General features: G+C 42.0%; 2 protein-coding genes across 5 annotated transcripts in view; both read left to right on the forward strand.

Annotated features, from left to right (window-relative positions):
• Positions 1 to 4,407, forward strand: part of DOP1B (DOP1 leucine zipper like protein B) — a 91,377-nt gene extending 86,970 nt beyond the window's left edge. For all 4 annotated transcript variants that reach the window (XM_090060439.1, XM_090060456.1, XM_090060447.1 and 1 more), the window contains exon 37: positions 323 to 4,407. In XM_090060439.1, the coding sequence (XP_089916565.1) occupies positions 323 to 583 (261 nt within the window). In that variant the 3' untranslated portion in view covers positions 584 to 4,407. The remainder of the gene's footprint in view (positions 1 to 322) is intronic.
• Positions 4,408 to 11,028: 6,621 nt separating this feature from the next.
• MORC3 (MORC family CW-type zinc finger 3) overlaps positions 11,029 to 23,457 on the forward strand; it is a 59,393-nt gene continuing 46,964 nt past the window's right edge. The window contains exon 1 of the mRNA XM_090060477.1: positions 11,029 to 11,177. Coding sequence (XP_089916603.1) covers positions 11,139 to 11,177 — 39 coding nt within the window. The 5' untranslated portion in view covers positions 11,029 to 11,138. The remainder of the gene's footprint in view (positions 11,178 to 23,457) is intronic.

Raw genomic sequence — 23,457 nt, forward strand, 5'->3', positions numbered from 1 at the left:
AGTTGGCCTTCTGCCGTCTCTGCAAGTCAGAGGTGTAGTGGTGGAGGTGCAGTTTTCTACGAGAACTCTGTGATGCATGACCCCAAAGTGAGAGACTGCTCACAGGCCTCACTTTTTAACAAAGAGTGGAATGTAAGGAGGAGCTGTTCAAATCATTTGATAATGCAGAAAAGCATAGAATTAAAGGTCACAGATATTCCTTCCCCCCCATGCACTGAGAAAAGTGACTAGTGCAGATTTCAGCCAAATTATACACAGAAAAAAAACGGTATCTTACTCCTGAACTCTTAGTGAGGCTTCTTGTGTATGTGCTTCTTTACAGGAAACAAACAATGCTGATGAGAGAACCTCAAAAAAATATGAGTTTCCTCTTTTGAACCTTCGTTCTGTATCCAGTATCACACAACTAATGCCCTTCTTCAGGACTCTGAGCTCTGCATTTAAAACAAAAGGTGATGGGTCCCCAAAAGCACAGAGTTCAATGTATTTATCAGTCAAATATCCTGCTGGTAGTGGCACAAAGATCTTGAAGCAACTTGAAGAAAGTGTTGAATGTGACTTTTTGGAAACTCTAGAGAGCTAAGTCATCTGTTAAACAATATGTGTTGAATAAGTAGTAAAACCAAGGGAGAGCTGTAATATGAATAAGGGTGAGATGTAATTCCTGTAAGGACACTTGTTACTCATTTCTTTTCCCCCGTTTTGAAACTGTATGTCAGCTTTTTTTTCCTCTCTCCCCGCTTTTATGGATATGAAGTAAATCATTCTTAATTTGGGTGTCTCAATTTGTCTTGAACAGCAAGGACTTATGCTTAACATTTATGGCAACAAAGTGTGCCTGTACACAAGTGTGGAGGTTGCTCCGATGCAGTGTAATTCCAGCATGTTGGAGCAGATTCGATGAATCAAATCTGCTGGAGCATGGAAATTACTGTGCTCCAGCAGCCTCCTGTGTTTTGTGTATTAGCATCTCTGTGCTTCAAAACAGCGGCAAGGGCGCTTGAGATAAAACTTGTTTGAGGAGCTCTTTTGTCAAGCTTTAGTTCAAGTGCCCCGTCACCATTTTGAAGCAGGGCTACACTGATACAAAAGATGCTATAGCACTTTAATGAGTGGCTCTGAGAGCCACTCTCATTGAAGTGGTGCCCCTTCCACCCCCAGAGCATGTGTAATAGCGCCCAAAGGGCATAATTTGGTTACCAAGAGAAGTCACCACTATTCTCCTTTTCTTTCTGACATGAGGAACTGAAGAAAACTTTGTATAAACAAAGAAGCAAAGTTTTTGATTCATTAATGAATGTGACAATTTTTTTATTCATCTAAAAAGTTGCAATGCAAGTATTTTAATCTGGTTTATAGAACCATTCTTCTATTTCCTAAAGGTAAAAGCAAGAAGTTTGTACGAATGTCCAAACTGATATTGTATATTAGTGGAGAGTCAGTCTGCATACACTTTTCTGAAGTTTAAGTTCTACTTCTTGTGCTATCTTCTGTAACTCTGGCCCAAACATTTACAAATCCAGGGAGTAAATTAAATATCAACAGGTTTTTTTTTCAGATTAAGCAATCTTTTATTTTGTTGTAAATAAAATTGCAGATCTATTGTATTTAGAATCTCAAATCTATATTATAGTAATCTGTTGTTGCAAGATCAGTGATTATATAGTGAGAAAAGAGACCTAGGCAATAACATTTTGTAATTTACACCACTTGAATTTTTGAATGCAAATTACATAATCATTCAAAACTGGTCATTCTTCAAAAAAGAAAGAATGTTTTGTTCAGCTATTCTTTCAGTGACTAAAGCCACCTTACAGCCTTTGAACAGTAAGTTAATGAAGATAGCCCATGTAAAAATTGTATGTTACCATATATAAGGTACGTACAAATCAAAAGCAAATATGTGTTATGTAGTTTTTTTAAATTCTTAGTACAGGTAATTTTTTTGCCGTTTCGTGGCACAAGAGATGGGAGTGTTTCAGTTCATAGTGCTGTGACTGAAAGGTTCAAGAGCAACCTCTGGGGCTGTGCTGGCAAAGCAGTTCTGATGAATTTAGGAGAGTGGGGAAATAGGTTGATTGATTGATTCCTTCCCTGAAGTACTTGGCTAAAAGTCTTGAACTGCCTAAGAGGATGCATTTACTTACAGTCAGATAGATAATTAACCTCATAATGGCAGCCACTGCTGGAGAATTACTAGAACATTTCTTCAAAAGCAAACATTCTTGAGTTTTCAAACTGCCTATAAGTCCCAGAAAGTACAAATAATTAGGTCGGTTGAATTATTTTGAGGTACTTTTATGTTTGGGGTGTCTGTATACATTTCATGTTTGTCAGGGTGAAAGGTGTGCACTTGGCTACTGCTACCAGTGTTAATTGAGACTGTCATTGCTAAACTAAGCCTGTCAAGACAACAGTCCTGTTTTAACCAAAGCAGGGGGGGAAAGGGCACCCATACAAATGCCCAGTGCCTACTTTGACACATTTTAATTAGAATTAGCCTTGGAGTCGCATATGTTCAGCGTCCACCCACTTCAATATGGCAATGGGGGTGCTTTAACTAAGGCTTATTGAACGAACCTTAGTTAAAGCACTCCTGCTGCCATTTTTAAGTGCATGACGCTGATTATACAAGATGCTGTGGGCTGGGCACTTTAATTAGAGCAGCTTCTGAGAGCCACTCTAATTAAAGCGTCACCCCCCCTGCCCCCACCAGAGCATGTGTAAAGATGCCCAAAAGGCTTTGAGACAGTGTATGGGGGAGCGCAGTTTCAAGACTTGCATAGAAATACAAGCTACTCCTAATACATTGGCTTGAAATCGTCAGTACAGTTGCATCTTTATTTGGGTACCAGATTAAATGGTGAAACATGCAAAACATGCTTTACTGTAATTATGCTGTAACAGTGATTAAATACTCATTTATTGTCCTACATGAAATTGCAGTCATTTTTAAACATTGATACAATTAGGTCTACTAGTAAAATAGAGCAAAGTATGGCATTATTTGCTTCTTATGAATGTGAATTAATCACACTTCTTTCTGAATGTAATCTGTTGACTGACTGAATCTATGAAACCTTTTGGCATATTCACAGATAATATGTACTGTTCTTTCTAAACATAATTTACTATACAATTAAAAACTGGAGCAAAACATTATTAAACAGAAATATGTTTTTAAAGTGTTTCCGTTCAAAATTATAAGCATATATTGCTAACACTCAGGGTAATTTGATAGTTTTACTTTTAATTCCAGTTCTGTGACAGGAGCCCCAGTGTATTACCAGTCAAAGACTCTCCTCATCCTACCCAAGGCTAGTAAAGTACTTATTCCGAAGCTGTTATAATCAAGGATCCATCAGATCCTTCATTCTTAGTCCTCTTTTAAATTAAGGCCTGTACAGTCTGTCTGCTCACAGCCTCCTCAGCAGTTTGATTTCACACTTTCTTCTGAGGCTGAACCATTTTCCCTGACTTGTTCCCTTCTCTTGCTCTATTCCCTGTTTCCCATCAGGCTAGGAGTATAGTATGCCTTTGATCAAAAAGGCTTTTCCATATAGCAACCAAATAACATTAACCTCTCAGCCACATGTTCTCTTCAATACTCAGTTTTTTTTCAGATGACTTTGAGAGCCTCTTTTTTGTCACTTGCTTCTAAATTCCCCACCTTCCACATGACATTCTGCCTGTTTTCATGGGCTGCTTCAGAAATGCTTCTTTCACCACTTGTTTAACAGTAAAATCATTGCACTAAAGAAGAAAACTTATTTGAGTGTCAATGGCCTTGTCTATATACTGACTTTGTACCACTGCAAAAGCTGTAGTGGTTAAGAGTTCGATTTTTTTTTTTTTAATTGAAATAGTTATCTTAGTACAATGCATATGCCATACATTATGGATGCAGTTATATCGGCATAGAGGTCTGTCTACTAGTGTAACTTATTTCCATTTTCATTTTCAACTAGCTTTACACATTTATAGCACTTTTTGTGCAGATGTAATTGCCTATCCATGTTTTGTGGTGGGTTGTACTGCTTCACAATGGTGTAAGTAAAGCAGTACAACTTATGCACAGAAGACCCTAAGAAACTTTAGCAAAAAGTTAGATTATAAGACCAGTAGAATACTTTTGCTTAGGATTGCTTGATTCCAAACAAAATGTGTAGTTCAATTGTTTTTATAGAAACTGTGACTTTGAAATAACATAGCTATAGTGTATAGCAGTTGGTTTTCAAAGGTTCAATTTTTCTGAAGAAAAAGTTGATAGTATCTATAATAATAAATATTACTGCCAAAGAGTAGCAGAACTTTGAAATGTTATATAGGAAATAATTGCCAAGTGTGTTCAATGTTATCTTTTGAATGTAATTCTTGTAATAATATTAAATGTTATTTTAAAATATGTTTTCAAATGGATCTTGTTAATGTTTTAACTCCATTGTCATTCTTGATAAGATGCCTTTACCTGTAACTTTATTTAATCTGTCTCTTAAAAGTCACTGGACCTTTTCCAATTTATCAAGCCCCAATACAGAATTCTGTATACAGTGATAGATATATATCATTTATTATATATGTGAGAAGACAGGGTCTGTCTAAAAGAACTGCCTCTTCACTTTACAGCTTTGTGGGAGTAGGTAAGAAACTTTTTTCCCCCTTCACAATGAAGACAGAAAATAGGTACAAACAATTCTGCTCCTACACAGCAGCGAAAGGCTCTGTGCAATCTTTTCCTTGTACAGCTGTGTAGAGTTATAACATGAAGCTGCTTGTATAATATCTGAAAAATCTTGCTGACTGATACGTATTAAGTTTAAAGTAACACAGTGAGTAGAACTAGAGAGCCTTTAACTACTGTTAGCCAGCTGATAAAACTGGCTAGCAGAGAAGTGTGCATAGAGGTCACATGTACAGCGTATGATAGAACAGTTACATCTCTGATACCTTTTTATTATATACTGAATAACTATAGAAACCAAGGAGATATTAAGGTTTACAAAAAAAAATTACCAGCTACCGCACAGACCAGGTATAGATGCATCCTATTTTACTACTCGGTACATGTAAACAGTTAGTTCTCTGTTCACTGTTAGATATCTATTCAGTCCTCCCTGTGTTACTTTTTATTTTCCAGATGTGTTTTGCAAACACCTTGAAACTCCCAACTCATATTTTTGGCAGCCCAGCTGAGCCTGGTTACCTTCCAGGAAGGGAGGGAAGAGAGCAACCACTGAGAACCTGAAACCTTGTTAAAGTTGGTGGGAGAGGGGGGATGATTAGGGAGACCTGCTAGAACCTGAGCCCTAGTTGAGACTTGTTTTTGCTGAAGCCATACAAGACAATGTTGGGGGTACAGGGCCACTATCTAACATATAGTCTATCGAACACCTGCTATTTAATAGTTATAGTATTAGGATATATCCTACTTTACCAGAAATTAGCAGAATAGATCTCATCTTTCACTGCTTGTTTTTTGGCTGTTTCTTTTTCATTTTGGGGAGTGGGAAAGGTTCTTGGAATGCTGCACATCCAAAACTCCAGGTGGGTTTTACAGCAGCCACAGATTACCTGATTTACACCACAGTCTTCCATTAGAGGATCAGGGGTGTTACTTGTGGACAGGATCTTTTGATAGTCGGGCTTACGCAGATCACGCTCGCTTTAAAGGTCAGGCTTAATTTTATTAATAAGGGTTAAACAAAACAAAATCAACTATGCTGGGTGCACCAGTGAGCACCCACTCACACTGGTGTTGTATCTCCGGGAAGGGTCACCGGGATCAGGCGGGTCTGGCGTCCTTTCCTCCGGCTGGCCAGGCCGAAGGTCGCTCCGTGTCGATTCAATCCGTAGGGTACGTTCCGTCGGGCGCGCAAAGACCCCAAAGTTCACAGCGCGATGATTTTTATACTCTCTGTGATGCAGGGCGGTCTAATTACATGTGGCGCTTTCTCATTGGCCCGGGGCGGTGACCGTCACATTATTGACAAGCCCTGGACTTCCCCTTGAGAGACCCCCGTGCGGAAAATTCCAGCCGCATGGTGCTTCCATGCTGCAGCCCCAGAGTCTCCCATCCACCCAGCACTTGTTACATAAACACTAAACACATGCGAACATGGCCACCTATAGCACTTAGCAAGTGCAAAATCATTACAACATTACTGTTAGTGGAGGCCATTGTCATTTTTAACCAAGTGTTAAAAAGAATTTATCTATTTGCACTTCCTCTGCTCTTCTTAGTTAAAAAGAAACAAAATTTGAAATGGGGAATGACTTTATGCCTTTTCTAGGTGTTCTACTGAGCAGGAGTACCTGAAAGCAGGTATACCAGTTCCTTGCAATGCTCCCAACCCCCAAACGTTTCCTATCCGTCACTGGAATGCTGCTGTATGTCAGACCTGAAGAATCTGGTACCTTCAAAATAATCTGTTTAAGGAGACTAGGAAAAATGGTGGATCCAGGTGATCTCTTTGCATACTTAAATCCTCTCTTCATATCTGCATGTTCAGTAAATGGTATTATAAGTTTTGGTAGCCCTCAGTTGTCAGAATTTAAGATGCACAAGAAAAGGTAAGACTAAACCTATGGAAGGTACCTATACCAGTTTTTTTCTGTCTGCCAACACCATGAAGTAAATCCTCCTGTTTCCCCAGAACGGTGATAAGAGAATCTGAATTGTAGTGTCAGCAACCACTGAATTGCCAAGCAGATGATATACATGAAACTTTTTAAGATGTCCATCTCTATACCCTACCTCCCTCAAAAGTTCCCAAATAAGCAAACAAAAAAACTCAGTTTGGAGTCAATACATGTAAGCATGCACCAGTTATAATAAATGAACAATAAACCAGTATAATGTTTATGAAACACCCACAGAAGGGATTTTTGTTAATGCTTAGAGGTGCTCTGGGGAGCAGAGAAGGCTTGACAAGCTTAATCCACCAAAATCAAGTACTCCAGGGAATAAGTTTAAATCAATTTTAATACTGAAATACAAATGATAACATGAATGTACTGGGGGGGGGCAGGGAAGACGAACAAAGTTCTTTTTGTGAGTCTGATATCTTTTATTAAACCAACTTAAATAGTTGGAAAAATTTTTGTTAGCAAGCTTTCGGGTTTAAAAAGTAGGGCTGTGAGAAGCTTCAGTCCCTAATTGGATTCAGCAGAGATTCAGCCCGATTCAGTGGCTGAATCTCTGAATTGAATCAGAGGACCCTTTTAATCTCTCCAGATCGATTTGGAGAGATTCGGTGATTCAGACATAGACGCAGCTTTAAATGTTTTTTCTACATACCTCTAGACAGGCTGGGGTACAGAGGAAGAAGGGGGATTAATTGTCCTCCCCACCCAGGCCTGTCTCTTGGCCACTGACTCCTCAATTTATATCTTCATTGACTGCCTTTCTTGCATGCATACCAGCCTCTGGCCTCTACTATTCATCCTGTCCAGGAAGAGCGCACACAAACTGCAGATGCTTCCTCAGCCCGATAAAGAGTTTTTAAACCCAAAAGCTTGCTAAGAAATATTTTTCTAACTATTCAAGTTGGTCTAATAAAAGATATCAGATTCACCCAAAGAACCTTGTTTACCTATGTCCTTAGACCAACACGGCTACAGCCTACACCCTTGGGGAAAAAGGTGATGTTCTGTAGGCATGAAGTTGTGGGAATCCAATATTGTCCTTGATTAGAGTTACAGATCAAATAAGACCAGCATATAAAGATAAGGTAGCTCAGCTGCAATCTGCAGAGTACTACAAAATAGGGACAGAACCAAGTTTCCACGGAGTCATTTTACATACAAGGAAACTGAACAGTACTTGGTGCTAGGGTTTATTCCAGGCTGTAGGGATGTAGTAAGACATACTATTTGCTTTTCAGCATGTTTAAAACTTAATTCCTAGAGTACTATTTAAATTGAAAATGAAAAACAGGAGAATATCTCAATCTTGTCCCCTATCCTTATTCCATTTGTTCCTGTCCACTCATGTCTCACATCTGAATTGAATATCAACATTTGAATTTCACTCTGGCTATTGTATATCCTGAAATAAACTCTGTTGCCTGGAGTGGGTCCCAATATTATTTCTGACCATGGGCCAGTACAAGTTCTTGCACAACTCTGTCAACAAAATCCACAGTTTGATGCTCTACAAACTTTCACTAACCCCTGGAGAAAGTAATGGATGGTATGCAGCCAAAACAGCTAGTTATAGTGATAGTATTGTATGTGTTCAGCCCCTTTAGTCTTTAAGGACAAGAGCTTAATTCTTTCCCAAGTTAGAAATGTCTTGGATGGCATAAGTCCATCCCAAAATCTTCCTCTGCTCCTGTCTTACTGATACAGCGTTCACTGTGCTTCTCCATTGCACCACTGTGCCTATAGTACTGGAATGTTAATCCATCTTTATAAAGCCACAGCACATTGGAGGAACGTTTATAGTATGCAAATTTAGCTTGTCCATTCTGAGTACCAGTCAGGTAGTGTAACTTTCCAGAACCCTAAAGAGCAGTCTTCTCTTAAAAATTGCTTAGAAAGGGAGATAAGGCATGAACACACCCAGCACGTTAGACTGGTTTAAATGCAGTTTTAATCTGAGGTAGACATACGAGTCTGTTAAACTGGCTTTAAGCTGCTTCAAATGGTTTAAAGGTGCAGTAGAAAGTGGAAAATTGAGTGCTGTTTGAACCAAGTTAGTGATGGGTTCACATGTGGACACTCAGCATTCCAGGGCATCAGTCTGATGGGTCCTCCAGGCATTCTGTGCTTCATTTCTCTTCAAACCTCCTATACCTGCTGCTGCAACTGGCCATTCTGGTATGTAGCCAGAACTCTACTGCCCCTTCATGCCCCATTTATTGGCACTTTTTTTATCAATGAGTTCCCTTGCACTGCTTGTTCAATAAAAGCTATCTTTCTAACAACCAGCTATACCCTTGCTTCCTCCTTGATTATGCCCCCTCAACATGGCTCCCTAGCCCCTAGGAACTAGTAAACTGAGCTCTCTTCCCTTCCCCCACCAAGGCAGGTAACAAAGAATTGACTGGGACTTTCATCAATTTGGAGTTCATTGAACCTTGTGTTTCACAAAGAGAACACCGAAAAGTAAGAACCTATCCCCACCCATGGGTCATTCAACTCCCCCTTTCCCTACACACACTCACACTCTGAGGCTGGTTACTCATTCCCATCTCCTGCTCTCAGAACTACAACACTTGACACAATTAGGTCTGTGTTGTGTCAAGGTTGACAGGAGTCTTCCATAGAGTTTAGATTATGATTTGTATGAGATGTTCTGGATAGGGATAATCCTTCATCCAGCAGGGGCTTGAACTAGATGACTTCTAGCACTCCAATTTGACCCCTGTAAGATTTTATGAATTATGAACTGGTTCCCAGTAGGTGATATGGGAACAGTTCAGTTTTTAGGTAGACCTGCACCTTGAAAACCCCTTCCATATTAAACTGGTCTGTATCAGCCAAACCCAGTCCCATTAAACTTCCAGTTCTTCCACATCCCTCCCCTCTGCATGACAAAACAGCTGCTCAAACATGGGCTATACTTCGGGCTCAAGCTTCCTCCTGTAGTCTGAAATGAGATTTGACAGGACACCAACTAACTGCAACCCAGCTTGCCTCAACTTGGCTCAGCATTGAGGAAGATGAAGTTAAGTTCCTTATTCCCAGTTCCCTAGGAAGTTGGAATAAGGAACCAACTTCAGCCTCATTCAGTGTTGTGAGACCAGAAGCAGTAACAATTCACTGTGGAGTGGCTGTGGGGCAGTGATCCCCAGTTGGGGTACCACTGTTGGCTACAAAGCACCAACTCACAGGATCATCATAAAATTTAGTTTATTGGATGGATGCAAAAGTCAGACCATAAACCTTGGTGCTGATCCCCTCAAGCGCACACACATTCACACATGCTCACAGTATCTAGCTCTGAACACTAAGCACTGGTTTCAAGATATACCTATCCCCAAGTGCTGGAGTCTGCCGTCGGTGGCCAGTCAAGGCTTCTTTCAGCACGATATTGCCGGTTGCTCCTTCTGACTGGAGAGGCAGGGTGCTGTTCAGGTCAAAGAGGGTGCCATTGGGGGTCATTCTTCACTGCCTTTTATCCCTCTCTGACAGACTTTGGTTATTCCCCCGTTCTTGGACTTTTCCAGTCCTGGGGTCATTGACTTCAAGGGACATCCCTCTTGGTAGCTGCTGGATGGCAGCTGTCAGCCCCAGGAGTCAAGTCTGCACATACATGCGGTCTCAGGAGTCCATTGATGAATTTTGATTGATTCACTGCTGTGATGAAAAAGCAATTATAAAATAAAACAGAAAAGTACACTTGAAAGTATTGTATTGGAAGCCCATAGTCCTAACTATGGTCCACTGAAAAATCTGCAAATAAATCTTCCTATTGGTATTGCTCACTAACTCCAGTGGGTGAGAACTGGGTCATCAAAGTTAAAGTATCTCTTTCTCAAGAGGCAAGCAGTACTAAGAAAATGCTGACAGCCAATGCGAAAGTCCATTAAGGCTCCCTGCCCATTGTTCGGGTTTTGCATATGCTGCATCAATCAGCTGCTTCAAAAATTGTCCTACAGTTGGAATGCTTTTGAATCCCGATGCCATTCTACACCTGGCAACACTGCTGGGCGGAAACAAGCCGCGTGGGAGGAGAAGCGCAGCCCCTCCCAGCAAAGGGGGAAGCACCCCAGGCCTGGAGCCTGCTGGGGTGTAGGAGGGGGAGCTGTGCTCGGTCAGGGCTGGGGCCGTGCTCAGGGGGCACAGCGGGCAGAAGGGAGCGGGACTCGGTTCACGCAGGCGCCCGCTGCCCATCAGGGTCCAGGGACCCCGGGTTCTGCGGCAGGCCCTAAAGTCTCCCACAGGCCCTGGAGCGCGGGACGGCGCAGCTACGAACCCTAGCCCCGCCCCCGCTCGTGACGCAACAGCAGAGCAGTGCCTCGCCCCGACGCGAGGAGAGGTGGGTCGAAGCCCCGATCACGCCCACCTCCAGCGTTCTGGCCCCGCCTCCCGCCGCCGGAAACGGCTCCCTCGCGCGCTAGCCCCGCCCCGGAAGTGCCGGGCCGCAGGAGGAGGCTGTTGCCCCCAGCTGCGGTTCGGGCGCTGGAGCTAAAATGGCGACGAAAACAGTGACCGGGATTCGCCTCAGCGCGGTGAGCGGGGGCCGGCTGGGAGCCGCGGGCGCCCTAACCCTCGCGGGGCGGTACCGAGCAGGGGCTGCGTCAGTCCCTGCGGTCTGGCTTCTCTCGACTCTCTCTAGCGCCCGCTGTCCCGTCGGATGGGATGGGATGGGGCGGGGCGGGGCGGTGGGCCAGTTTCTCTTCCGCCTCTTCCCCCGTGACTGTGTAGTGTGTGTGTGTGTATGTATGTGTATCACGAGTGTGGCCTTCCCCACGCGGAAGCGAATCTGCCATGAGGGTGCTGCCTGAGGGTGTTAGTTGCCCCTAGATCTAGTCCTGCTGTGAGCAGGGGTTGGACTAGCTCAGCGTTTGTCACAACCCAAAAGTGAGCAGCAAGACTATATAAAAGGGTCCTGAGCAAACTTTAAAAAAATGGATTTTCTTAAAAAGGTGAGAAACTGAGTCTTTTTCCTTGCAGGCTGGCAGAGGTTCAGCCTGTGAGGGGGGGTCCCCTTGCTGCGCACACTGGCGGACAGCAGGGAGTGGGTCAGGATTGGCCGTCCATGTTTACAGATTGCTCCTGGTATAAAGAAGGTTGAGAGTGGTTGCTGTAGGTGATTTCCTGGTAGTTGGTTCACATAGCTGTGCTCTCACAGATACCCCTTATAGTAGGAGCAGTAGCAAAATAGGCAACTCTGCTTGGCTGTCTGACCACCGCCAGAGAAAACTGCCAACTCCCTGAGTTGGGTGGTTGCAAACACAAAGTACTTTGCAATACAAGTTCTTCTCATGGCTACCCTCTAGCAGCTTCTGTGCTGTTTGTCAGTCATCCAGGCCCAAACCAATCTCTGCTGAAGTCAGTAGGAGTCTTTCCACTGAGAGTGGGAGTCAGATCAGGTACCTGTGAAAATGGCTTTGTTTTCTCTCTTCTTTGTTCTTGCAGAAATGCCATCATGGAGCTAAAAATGCATGCATTTGGAAACAAAAATTAAATTTTACATTGGATACAAATCTTTCCCCTCCACAAAAAAGATATGCTTATGGAGGTCAGTGATGGACAGTTCAGGGAGGTTAAAGTGTCCTGCCACTGGCTTTGGTATCTTTCTGGAATGGATGTTGACATGGTACCTGTGCGTTCTGTTACATAGGGATTGCCTGTCTGGCCAATGTAGACAGCAGGAGGGTGCTGTAAGCAGGTGAAACCTGGGCAGGGTCAGCAGTGTCAGGTTAGCCATTGCTTGTCCCCTTGCCACTGAAGGCCATTCCCAGCAAGTTCCTACAGCCCTAAATTTTGTGGCAGGCCCTGTTCTCCCCACCCTCAAATTCCTGGACCCACCTGAGCCTTATAGGCCCCATGTTTGACAGTTTTTATCTAATGGGTCCACTTGCCATTGCTGTTAACAACATCACCCTCCCCTTGTCCCATTCTTTATAAAAAATCTTTTCTTTCTGCCAGTCCATTCCTAGCTTTGAATTGGATGTTGCCTGTGAAAACTCATACCTCTCTAAACAAATTGGTCTCTGAGGTGCCACCCTGCTGTACCTTCTGCATGACTTCAGACTAACATGGATATCCTCCTCTGGGGATAGGAAGTAATGGAGGAGTTATTTGGACCAACAGGCTGACAGACCTGCCAGTGTTGCATAAAAAGGGGTGTCTCCCCTTGGCTCTCTTGCCTGTTACGTCAGTTGAAGTGAAAGAAATGTATACATAGATCTTTTCTGTTTTGGTAACAGCCCTCTTTTTTTATGGCATATTTTATTTTCCTACTGTTGAAATTATATGAAACTTTGTTTAATGAATGCTGTTCTTTGAATCATTGTAATCCATTGGTTAGATCAACAAATGTGAGGACTACAGGTGCTAAACCCTGTCAGACCTGCCACACAAATACAGTGGAGTTGCATCATATGCGCATTTAACTTATGCGAATTCAACTATATGCACTCAACAAAAAAAAAAAAAGAGAGAAAAATAACAATTTAAATAGTGCGGGCGATTCTGCTTGCCATTCCACTCAATGAGCGTATGCCCCCGAGTGAGACGTGAATCTGCTGTTCCCTCAGTTGGTCTCAGTTCCCGCATACCTCTCATAAAGTGAGCATCTTGCTGCGCGTAAATATGGCCGCAACAAATCTAGCATCCATGCCATCGAGATGCCGTAATTTTGACTATACGTGATTTTCGCCTTACGCACTGACTTTAGAACCTAGCCCCCATGTAAGATGCGACTCCACTGTACTGTCATTAGTTACATCTTCAAAATAAAAGCTATTATAAATTTTCAAATACAATTAGTAGTATCCCCGTGCAGTGTTTAAGCTAATCAGTGCAAACAAGTCTTATTTGCAAAAATCCACCGTACTTGATGGTAGCAGCAAGCACTTCAATCTGTTTTTCCTTTACATTCCTTTTAGAAAGAAAATTAATGCAAATTGTATGGCATGTCAAGAAGTGATATTATTGTTAAACACATGCATTCAAAAACCTATCATTTTGCAGTATGACATGAAATAATTGAAATATGGTTGATTTAGTAACAGTTTATAGTCTGTATCCTTATAAAATATGTCCTTGCATTACAGGTGCTACTTACAAAATGACAAAATCACTTCCTATCATTCCATTGGAAAAGATGTATAACTAACTTTTAAAATCTCAGCTGTTTGTGCTGTTTTGGAAGTATTGGTCACAGCTCCATAGTTAACGTTAACTTTGGAAATGGGATTTATATTTTCTTTCTCAATACATAGCTGATTTTTCATGATGCCAATTCAGAAGTATTAAACAGTTGACCTTTCAGTTTTTGTATTGTCTGAATTCTTTTAATAATTTTTAAATAGGATATGTTAGAAAATGTTCTATGCCTGACATTTGTTCTTGTAAGTGATAAAGTGATTTTTTAAAACTAAAAGTGTACATCAGTTGGTATAGATAGCAGGAGATCTTCTGGGGGGAGAGGCAGCAGGGCAGACCCTGAGCACACAGTGCCTGCCCCTACCCTTGCCCCACACACAAATCTAGAGGTCAGCCGTCCCCCCCCCCTCATTCCCCTCCGGAATGTGCGCAGCAGCAGGGAGCTAGCCTTGCCTCCCTGGATGAGCTGCCCATGGCCCCGTTCTGCTCCCCACTGGGGCCCTGCGATTATGCATTGCAGCCCTGAGCTTCACATACCGCCCAGCTGAGCACCAGCCCTGCCAAACTCCCTCCCTATGGGGGACCTCAATCCCACCTCCCCCCACCACTGCTGCCACTTACAGGAGCTGGTGGCCATGTCCATACACTTGGTGCCCCCTGCCTGACAGTTCTCTCACTCCATTCAGCCCCTTGCAGGCTGGAACTCTGCCAGCCTGCAGAGAGCTCATTGCAAAACTGCAAAACCCACAGGTCTGTGGTAAAATGAGAAATCTGCGTTTTCCTTTGGTGAAGGGTAAAATCCATGCTTTCCTCCATTTTTCTGTGGGAAATGGAAAACCTGGATCTTTGGTAATCAGGTCCGTTGTCTCTCATTTCCATATGCTGCTGTTAATAAGGATGTTATCTGTGGAGATGACAAACTCTCCCTATGCCTAAGGAAGGCTGTTTGTGCCCGGAAGCTTGCAAAGAACAAATTTTCCAACTATTTAGTTGGTCTAATTAAAGAAAACCCATCTACCCGAAGAACCTTGTCTGTCTGTGATCTCTGGAGATGCAAATCCACAATTGAGAACTGAAACTAAGCATTACAGAGTTGCTTAATGGGATCTTCTAGACTGAGCACTGAGTCCCATTGGGTAGAGTGGTTTTCTTTAATCTTTACTGATCTAAAGATCGGGCTCCTAGTATAGTCTGTGGCCTCTTGTGACCTATTTATAAAACTTCTAAAAGGGTTACATGAATATATTATTTCAGACAGTATGTAAGTAGAAGTAATAATCCCTATTCCATGATGATATATTTGAGCTTTAACTATTTTAAATTAAAACTGTCTTATGTCAATTTATTTTTAAAGGTATCTTAACAAAAAAAATCTAAAAATACAATTAAATAAAAAAAAAGATTTAAATAAAAAATCAGATTTCTATTTATTTATTACCCACCCTGCATTTTAGTAATACTTACAAGTGAAAGCTTATGTTCAGTGAGTTATTCTTTTTTTTTGCCAGATTTATCTGATGCCTCACTCTGGGCAATTCTGTTGCCTTGTGAGACACACCTGCTATTCTGTAAGGAAGGAAGTTTTATGTGCATCTGCTTACAGAGGATTTTCAGCTGCATTTCTGAATGATCATACCCTGCAGTATAAAAGGTTTTATCTTCCAGAGAAGTACAACTGCTAATGAATGTCATCTTCATTGTTTGCAGCAGTATTTCTCTAGCTGATCTGGTAGATCTTACTAAATCATCTTTTGGGATTTCACTTGTGTGGCACAACTGTTTCATAGATGTTAGAGGCTGTAAGAGACCTCTTGCACTTGGGCAGGAAAGACTGCTGGGATCAGATGACTCCATCAAGAAGATTTTTGAAGATCGCCACGATCAATGACTGTACCACCTCTGGGGGAAACCTGTTCCAAACCTTCAGCCTGTGACTTTTAAAGAAGTCTTTCCTTATGTCTAGCCTGAAGCAATCTTCAGTCAATTTGTGCCTGTTATTTCTTGTCCTCCCTATTGGTAAATAGATGCTTCCCCAAGCCCTGATGTATGCCATGATATAGTTATACGTTGCTATCAATTTATAGGTTGATGCACCTCCCTCATCTAAACTCTGTCATCTGCTTGAACATTATTTAAAAAGTGTACGACGGTTAATGCATAAAATATTTTGAAACTGCTAAAACTCCTGCACATGAATTACCTGACACAGTATCAAGGAAAAAATAATCTGCCTAATAGTACCTATGTTCTAGTCCACTTTCATATCACACTACTGCTGTTACCATGGATTATATCTACATTTCTAAAAACTTAACTCTGTTCCCTTATGGGTGTCAGAGTTTCAACCCCATCTTTAACACACTGACTCCTTTTCAGCATACTGTATGACTGCCAGGTACCCCCATGTGGTAGGTGGATGGAGTCTGATTCAGCCAGCAGTATTTCCAAAAGGCATGTTTACAAGGCAGAGTTAACCTTTTGGTAGTAAGGGCAATGTGTATGTGTCTGTGATTACAACGAATCACATGTACTGTTGGATCGCTTGAGACTCCTTGCCCAGTAAAGTTCAAGAGTAATAATGTCTACTGTTTCACAGCAAAGATTTGTGTTTATTTACTAATGTACTAGCCTGGTTTGATGTATTAAATAGATTGACCTGTGGCCTGTGTTTGGTTGGTGCGTTAAACACTTCTAATATATATAGTGAAGATTTGAGGTTTCCAGTTTGTTTCGAATGCTTGACCTGGTAAGCTAGTTTCATTGGTAGCTCTCAACTGTGTATGGAGAATAAGATGTGGTTTGATCTCTTGACAGTAAGGAGAGTTGGGATCAGGAAAGGCAAACTGTGTTTTGTTTAGAACTGCAAGTGAACAAAAAATACTACCTATGTGCTCTACATAGCCATTGGTCAAGTGTCTAGTCCATCTTCATTATTTTTTGTCTGTTTGATCTACAACCATTGCTACTGGCAGTGCTACCTGATTCTGTTTGAAACTCTGCTAGCTTTGGCAGTTTCTGATGTCAGAATAAGACAATAATGATGAGTTAAGTCTGTGAGCTAGGGGTCAATTGCCATAAGATGTTCGGTATACAAACTGGACTTGGGCAAGTGTATTTCTAATTTTATTTAAATGCATAGCTAATGTGTGCTTTCTTTAAATAAATAAGTAGTGATTGGTGTGACCTTTTGTAGTAGGTTATACCTACATACTTATTATATTTATACTATGGGGAGTTTTGTTTGTGGCCATAAAGAAGAAACAAGAAACTGATAATGAAGAGAAGGGATAAGAAAGCCTCCCTTTAGAATCTCAGTTTCACAAGAACATTAGCTTTAGCTGTTGGGCCTCTACTGGCATCTCAGGAATTCTGATTTTTATTGGCTTCCAAGGACCCAGGAGCACACAAACTGAAATTAACCATACAGAAGATGAATTTAGTCTATAGCTTTGTGTATGCACTTGTGTGTGAGTGAGAGAGCAAGAATAAATGACTAGAGAAGGAAATTGAGAACACGGGGAGCTGCAGAAAAGACATCTCGCTACAGTGTTCCATCTTCTTGTTCAAATCCTGAGTGAAAATGTTGTAGGTAAGAAGTTGTCTTTAGGCTGTGAGAGAGAGAGCTGGGAAGCAACCACTGGTGAGGCCTCAGCTTAAGTATTGCATTCAGTTCTGGGCCCCGTGCTTCAAGGATGTGGACAGATTGGAAAGAATCCAGCAGAGAGTAGCAAAAATAACAGGCCTAGGAAGCATGACTTGTGAGGAAAGGTTGAAATAACTAGTGTTATTTAGTCTGGAGAAGAGAAGGTCAAGCTGGATTTGATAACAGCCTTCAAGTACCTCAAGGGTGATTACAGCGAGGATGGAGATGGGTTTTTCTCTGTGGATATAGGGGACAGGAATGGGAGCAAGGGCCTCACTCTTCAGCAAGGAAAATTAGGTTGGAGATTAGGAGGAACTTTTGAATATGAGGGGGACCAAGCATTGCAACAGACTGCTTAGAGAATTTGTGGATTTTCTATCCCTGGAAATTTTCAAGAGCAAGTTAGACAGACACTTGACTATTATGGTTTAGTCAGGGATGATCCTGCCATGCACAGAGGGCTGGACTGGACGACATGGTGAGGTCTCTTCCAGACCCACTTTCTAGTGAGTCCTATGATTCCCATTGTTCTCAAAGCAGTGAAATCTCCAAGGTTGTTGCCATATTGATATGAAACAAACCTCGTCTACAGTTGAAAAGTTTCCTGATGGACTTGTACTGGCAACCCTTCTCAGTACAGATGCAATTATATCAGTCCTAAGTACTATGACTTATGAGGTTATGCTTTCTAAATATGGTACAATCTGTCGTGTATTGTATTTAATGCCTTGATCTTGTGGGTGGGACCCAGAACCTGTGCTGCTGATTGTGAGGAACTGCCAGAGTCATCACACACATTGGCACTCAACTCCAGGAACTATTATGTACCTCATTGGGGTTAAATTCCAATTGCTCAAGCACAAGCAAAAGGTGCAACTATTTAATATATAAGCAATATAGCATTAATTGTTTGCTAACATACTCAATATGCAAAATTAGTAAAAATCTGCATTTAAGCCATATGTTTGATTAAAAAGTGTAAATAGTTAAACATATAGCTTTCCTTCTATAGAGAAAAAGATTACTGAGTCTAATATAGAGGCTCCATTTAGTTGTAAATTTGCATGCTTTGTTTGTCAGCAGGTAAAAATGCCTCTTTCTTTAGAAAATAACTCAAAGATTTATTAAAGTTATGTAAATATAGGGGTGATTTACTTGGTGATTAAAATTGCCTTTATTTAAATCAGTTCATCCTATCCTACTGTTAAACATGGGATTAATTGATTCCATACAATATAGATAATAGTGAAGCAACTATTACGGGCTTGGGGCTAGGGAGGAGATGACCAGGATGGCCATTAGCACATGTTTCATTTAAAACGTGAATAAAGATATGATTAACTGGTTAAAGTTGTTACCCAGCGACACAGTGCAATTAATGGCATGATAAAAAGGGGAATAAGACACAAAGGTCTTATATGAAAAATGTGTAATTACTTTGGCTGGTTCCTATAACATCATTAATTGAACTGGTGTCTGGGCTGCAGGGGTTCCTGGTGTGCCCCATCAGTCTATGGGGCTCCCAGCTATGGGAACTAGGTGCTTGCAAGTGCAAGGGGATCCCACAGTTTTGATCTCAGGATTCCCCTGCACTAGCAGTAAAGTGTGATGGGATCTGATGCAGAATCCCTCATTTGCACTTTCTGCCATGAGCATGTGGCATGGCAGGAAGTGCAGTTGTAGGGATCCTGCATCAGATCCCATCACGATTTTACCTGCATGTCTGCCACGGGCCTACCTGAGCTGGCCTTCCTTACTTATATGCATAAACAACACAAGTTCTTGTGAACTAATATCCTCAAAAAGGCATAAAACTTACCTCAGACAGTTCATGTAGTGATCAGATGTTTAGTATGCAAATCAAACAGTTGAAGCTTCACATCACAAGCTTTTGTTTCTAAGCTCATTTGTATCCTATTTATTCTTTCCATGAACAAGGTCCTCTTTGACACAGTTAAATTCCTTGTCCCCACTATCTTGACCATTTCAGAACTCATCTCTTTATTAGGAACCCTCTAACTTCCAGTCCAGATTTTTTTTTTTATTTGTGAGCACTTCATACTCATTTGACCTTGTACTACTATTATCCTTTAACACAATTAATTCTTCCACTTACATCGTATTCAGCCGTCGTATTCAGCCGTCAGATATATATATAAAGAATAATCATGTTTCCTGTCCAGCTTTTATCTAGGTAGGCTAAACAAGCTAAGTTGTTTTAATTTCCTCTCTTTGGTAGGTTGTGGTCTCCTGTTATCAGCCACTACACCTAGAACCCCCTCCTCTGCTGTCCTCAGTGTCTCAAACATTAGCCATGACATCTGTCTTTGCAAAAGTTGCCCCTCCCCCACATGTGTATGTTTCTGCTTGGAGGTGAGGACCTTTATTTTGATGCATCCACCTACTTAGCTCTTTCTCTTCCGTGGATCTTTCAAATGAAAAGCCCTGCTTTCTTGATCTGTCTTTTGAAATGAGAGTCAGCTTTGTTGCAAGCTCATTTGTTAATTTCACCTCACTGGAAACAGTATCCTTGTTCTCCATAATGACAAGGCTTGAGCTAGGTGTGAGAGAAATTTTAAACAGTGGGTTTTTTAATGCAAAGAGACCTATGAAGACCCTAGCTTACCTGTAAAAGTTTAGCAGATTCCCCTTAGTAGACTCTAGAGGTTATTCGCTTCAAGAGATGGGTTACATCCTCAAATGACCTTGAGGAACCTCTCCTGGAAGCTGGTATGCTTCACTTCATGGTATGTGTTTGTCTTAGCCTAGAAGTGACCCACAACCCTGTTGCTATTGCTCTTGTATTAATCCCAGTCCTGTAGGTCAGTGGATAAGGTTCTTTTAGTAAATCCAATGTATTTTATTAGACCAACTCAAATAGTTGGAAAAATTCTTCTTAGCAAACTTTCCGGCACAAGTACCCTTCATCAGGCTGAGGAAGCACCTCCAGATGGTCTGTGCTCTTCCTGGATGGAGTGCTAAAGCAGCCAGAGGCCGGTACCTATGCAAAAAAGCCAGTCAGTTAAAATGTAAATTGAGGTGGTCAGTAGGTGAGAGACACATGGGCAGGGCAAGGGAAATGGGGAATAAATAAAGCTGTAGCCAAAGGATGAGACAGCAGGTGGGGGAAAGAGAATAGCTGGTGGAAAGTGGAGGGTTTACCTGGGGAGTTGGATGTTAGGCAGGTTAACCCGGGAGGCTATATCTGCAAGCTGTCACTTCAGGCTTAATTGAGAAAGCAAGGCTGCTGTTGCTCTTACTGCCTTAACAAAGATAACCAGGCAGCCTCCATCCTGTGTAATCCAAGTCTGCTGTCAAGAGTGTTTCTACTGCCGCAATTCTCAGCCATTCCAAATGGCAGAAGCTACCTTTTGTAAGAAGTTTTGTATCCAAACTAGAGAGTTTGCTGGTTGAGCCACATCAGGTACAATACACAATCTTTTCAAACCCCTGGCCAACACAGGGATTTGACAATTATAGTGTAGTGTGTATGCTGGCACTACACTATAATTGTAACAGAAACGAGGCATAAAATAATGTTGCCATGAAGATTACCATTTCAAATACTCTTAGTCAGCAGATGAATTTGGACTCCCAGTTGTAAAGGCATGCAAATATGTGTATCATTGGAGTATATACCGTGTTGTGAATCTTAAGTTGCATGTAACTGCTCTGTGCATGTTGACATTCCCTTCACATGCCTTATGCCTTGGATGTCAGACTTATCTGGTGGGGGCCCAGATCTCCACCAAGGGCTCCTTGCAGTCCAGGTCCAGACCCACCTCCAGTGGCAGCAGGGCAAGTGTTGGTGACACAGTGGTGCCATCACTCTCCCTCCCTCCTGGCAGAGGCTTTGTACTGTAGCTTTTGGTGAAGGGCACTGCCCCCAAATTCTCAGCCTGTCCAGGAGCCATATCTCTGACATGCCTGCCTTAGGCCTTGTCTGTACTTGTATTGGTGTGCTGCCAGAAATTTTTAACAGCTGTCACAACCTTTCTGCCAGAGTGTGTCCACCCCCAGACTCTCCTGGCCACTACATATGTTGGCTGCTGGGCATCAGCAGAAACCACCCATTAGAAGTGTGGGTGTGCATGTGCTCAAACTTCTACTAGCAAAACTCTGTAGTGTAGGCTAGGGCTTCAGTGTACCTGAAAGGCAAGCTATTACCTATGCTATATATATAAGATGGTAGGTAGTGACTACACTGAAGGTCATTAAGGTATTGAGTAGCCTAAAGCACCAGTATTCAACCTTAGAATCACAGAAAATTAGGGCTAGACGTGAACTCAGGAGGCCATCCAGTCCAGGTGCTTGCTCAGAGCGCGTCCATCCCCAACTAGATCATTCCAACCAAGGCTTTCTCTAGCCAGGTCTGAAAAACCTCCAGAGATGGAGATTCCACAACCTCTCCTGGTAGCTTCTCCCAGTGTTATACTACTCTCCTATCCAGAGAGTTTTTCTTAATCTTTAACTTAAGCTTCACTTGCTGTAACTTGAGACCTTTGCTCCTTGTTCTGTCACCTGCCAACGCTGTGACCAGTCTAGATCCATCCTCTTTAGAACCACCTATTCAGATAGTTAAAGGCTGCTACTAAATCCCCACCTCAGTCATCTTTTCTCCAGACTAAATAAGCCCAGTTTCCTCGGAAATTGTGTGCTCCACCCTATACCTATACAATATCTCAGTGCATGAGATTATTCCATCCTAAATTCAGGACTTTGCACTTGTCCTTATTGAACTCCAGCAGTGCAGACTGGATGCGTGACATGAGGTTGGTCCATGAGTTGGTTCCAGCACGGGTTTGGCCATGGGGTCAGTCCATGTGTGCAGTCTGGTTACACCCTGAAAGCTGGCTTAACTGCACCAGATCTGGCCACGGAGTGATCCTGTGTGCCAGCATGATCCAGGATGCAGAACTGTGTCATCCCTGTGAGATTCCTCATGAGTCTGGAAGTTTGGCAGTGGGAGAGTGGTGGCAGTATTAATTGCCGTGGTGTCCAACCAGATAATCTTAACTGTTGTCTCTATGTTGTTGTTTATTGTTTGCAAAGCAAAAGAATAGATACCACTGGTAGGATGAGGTGGAAAGGCCATCTACCAGAGCTTATTGAGGTGCCGCATTGCTGAAGGAGGCTTTAAAAGATTATTTTGATGCACTGTCATGTCATAATGCATGTATGGTAGGGTGTTTTTTGTTGCTGTGGGGTTTTTTGGCTTTAATATAGCTTTTAAATGGTTTGAAATGCCTGTTATGAATTAGGTAGGAGGTGTGCTGATTTGCACTTTGAAATCTTTAGTCTTATAAGACTCAGTAAATTACAATTTTTAACCACAGGTTTTATTGAGCTATAATAAACAATGAGTAGATGTGTTTTAAATGACAAAATGCAAGGTGCTGAATGCTTCCTCATGAATTGGGGTATAGTCAGTAGTTTTTGTTTTCTATTAGTAAAAAGGTGGAAATAAGGTCCAGCTCCCCTGTTACCTTGGCATGTTATATGGTGTTGGGAACATAATAGTGGCTTCTGAGATTGAGATCTTTTACTCCATAGTTTTTGAAGCACTTATACAGGTTGCCTGACAGGCTGCATAATATCCTGGTAGACCATTTCTATGCAAATAATTGTTCTGTTGTTCTTCCATGACCAGTGGGCAGCACAGGTTAAATTGTGATAAACAGACACTGTTGGGAGAATGAAGGATAATTGCCTCCATGTCTTTTGCATTAGTGCAGGGGTTTGCACTATGGCCTACAGGCCAGATCCACTGGCAGAGAGCTGTGTTAGGCCAACAAATGTCTCATTTGATGGGAGAGGGGTGCTAATTTGTAGGTATTACTTTAACATGGCCAGTTAGTCTCCTGTCCCTATGTCCTTGCCACCAAATTTGCTATTCTCTGTTGGCATTTGCCATATCTTTCAGTGGCACCTGGTAAGTGTGGGGGAAGAGAAAGAAGGAATCAGAAGCCAGGCAGTAGGGTATTGGCAGCACACAGCAGCAGCTGATGGTCTGGCCCACTGCTCTGAAATAA

The sequence above is a fragment of the Crocodylus siamensis genome, chromosome 1 (assembly GCF_052110815.1).
Source record: "Crocodylus siamensis isolate JL-2025a chromosome 1, ASM5211081v1, whole genome shotgun sequence".
Classification (NCBI taxonomy): domain Eukaryota; kingdom Metazoa; phylum Chordata; order Crocodylia; family Crocodylidae; genus Crocodylus; species Crocodylus siamensis.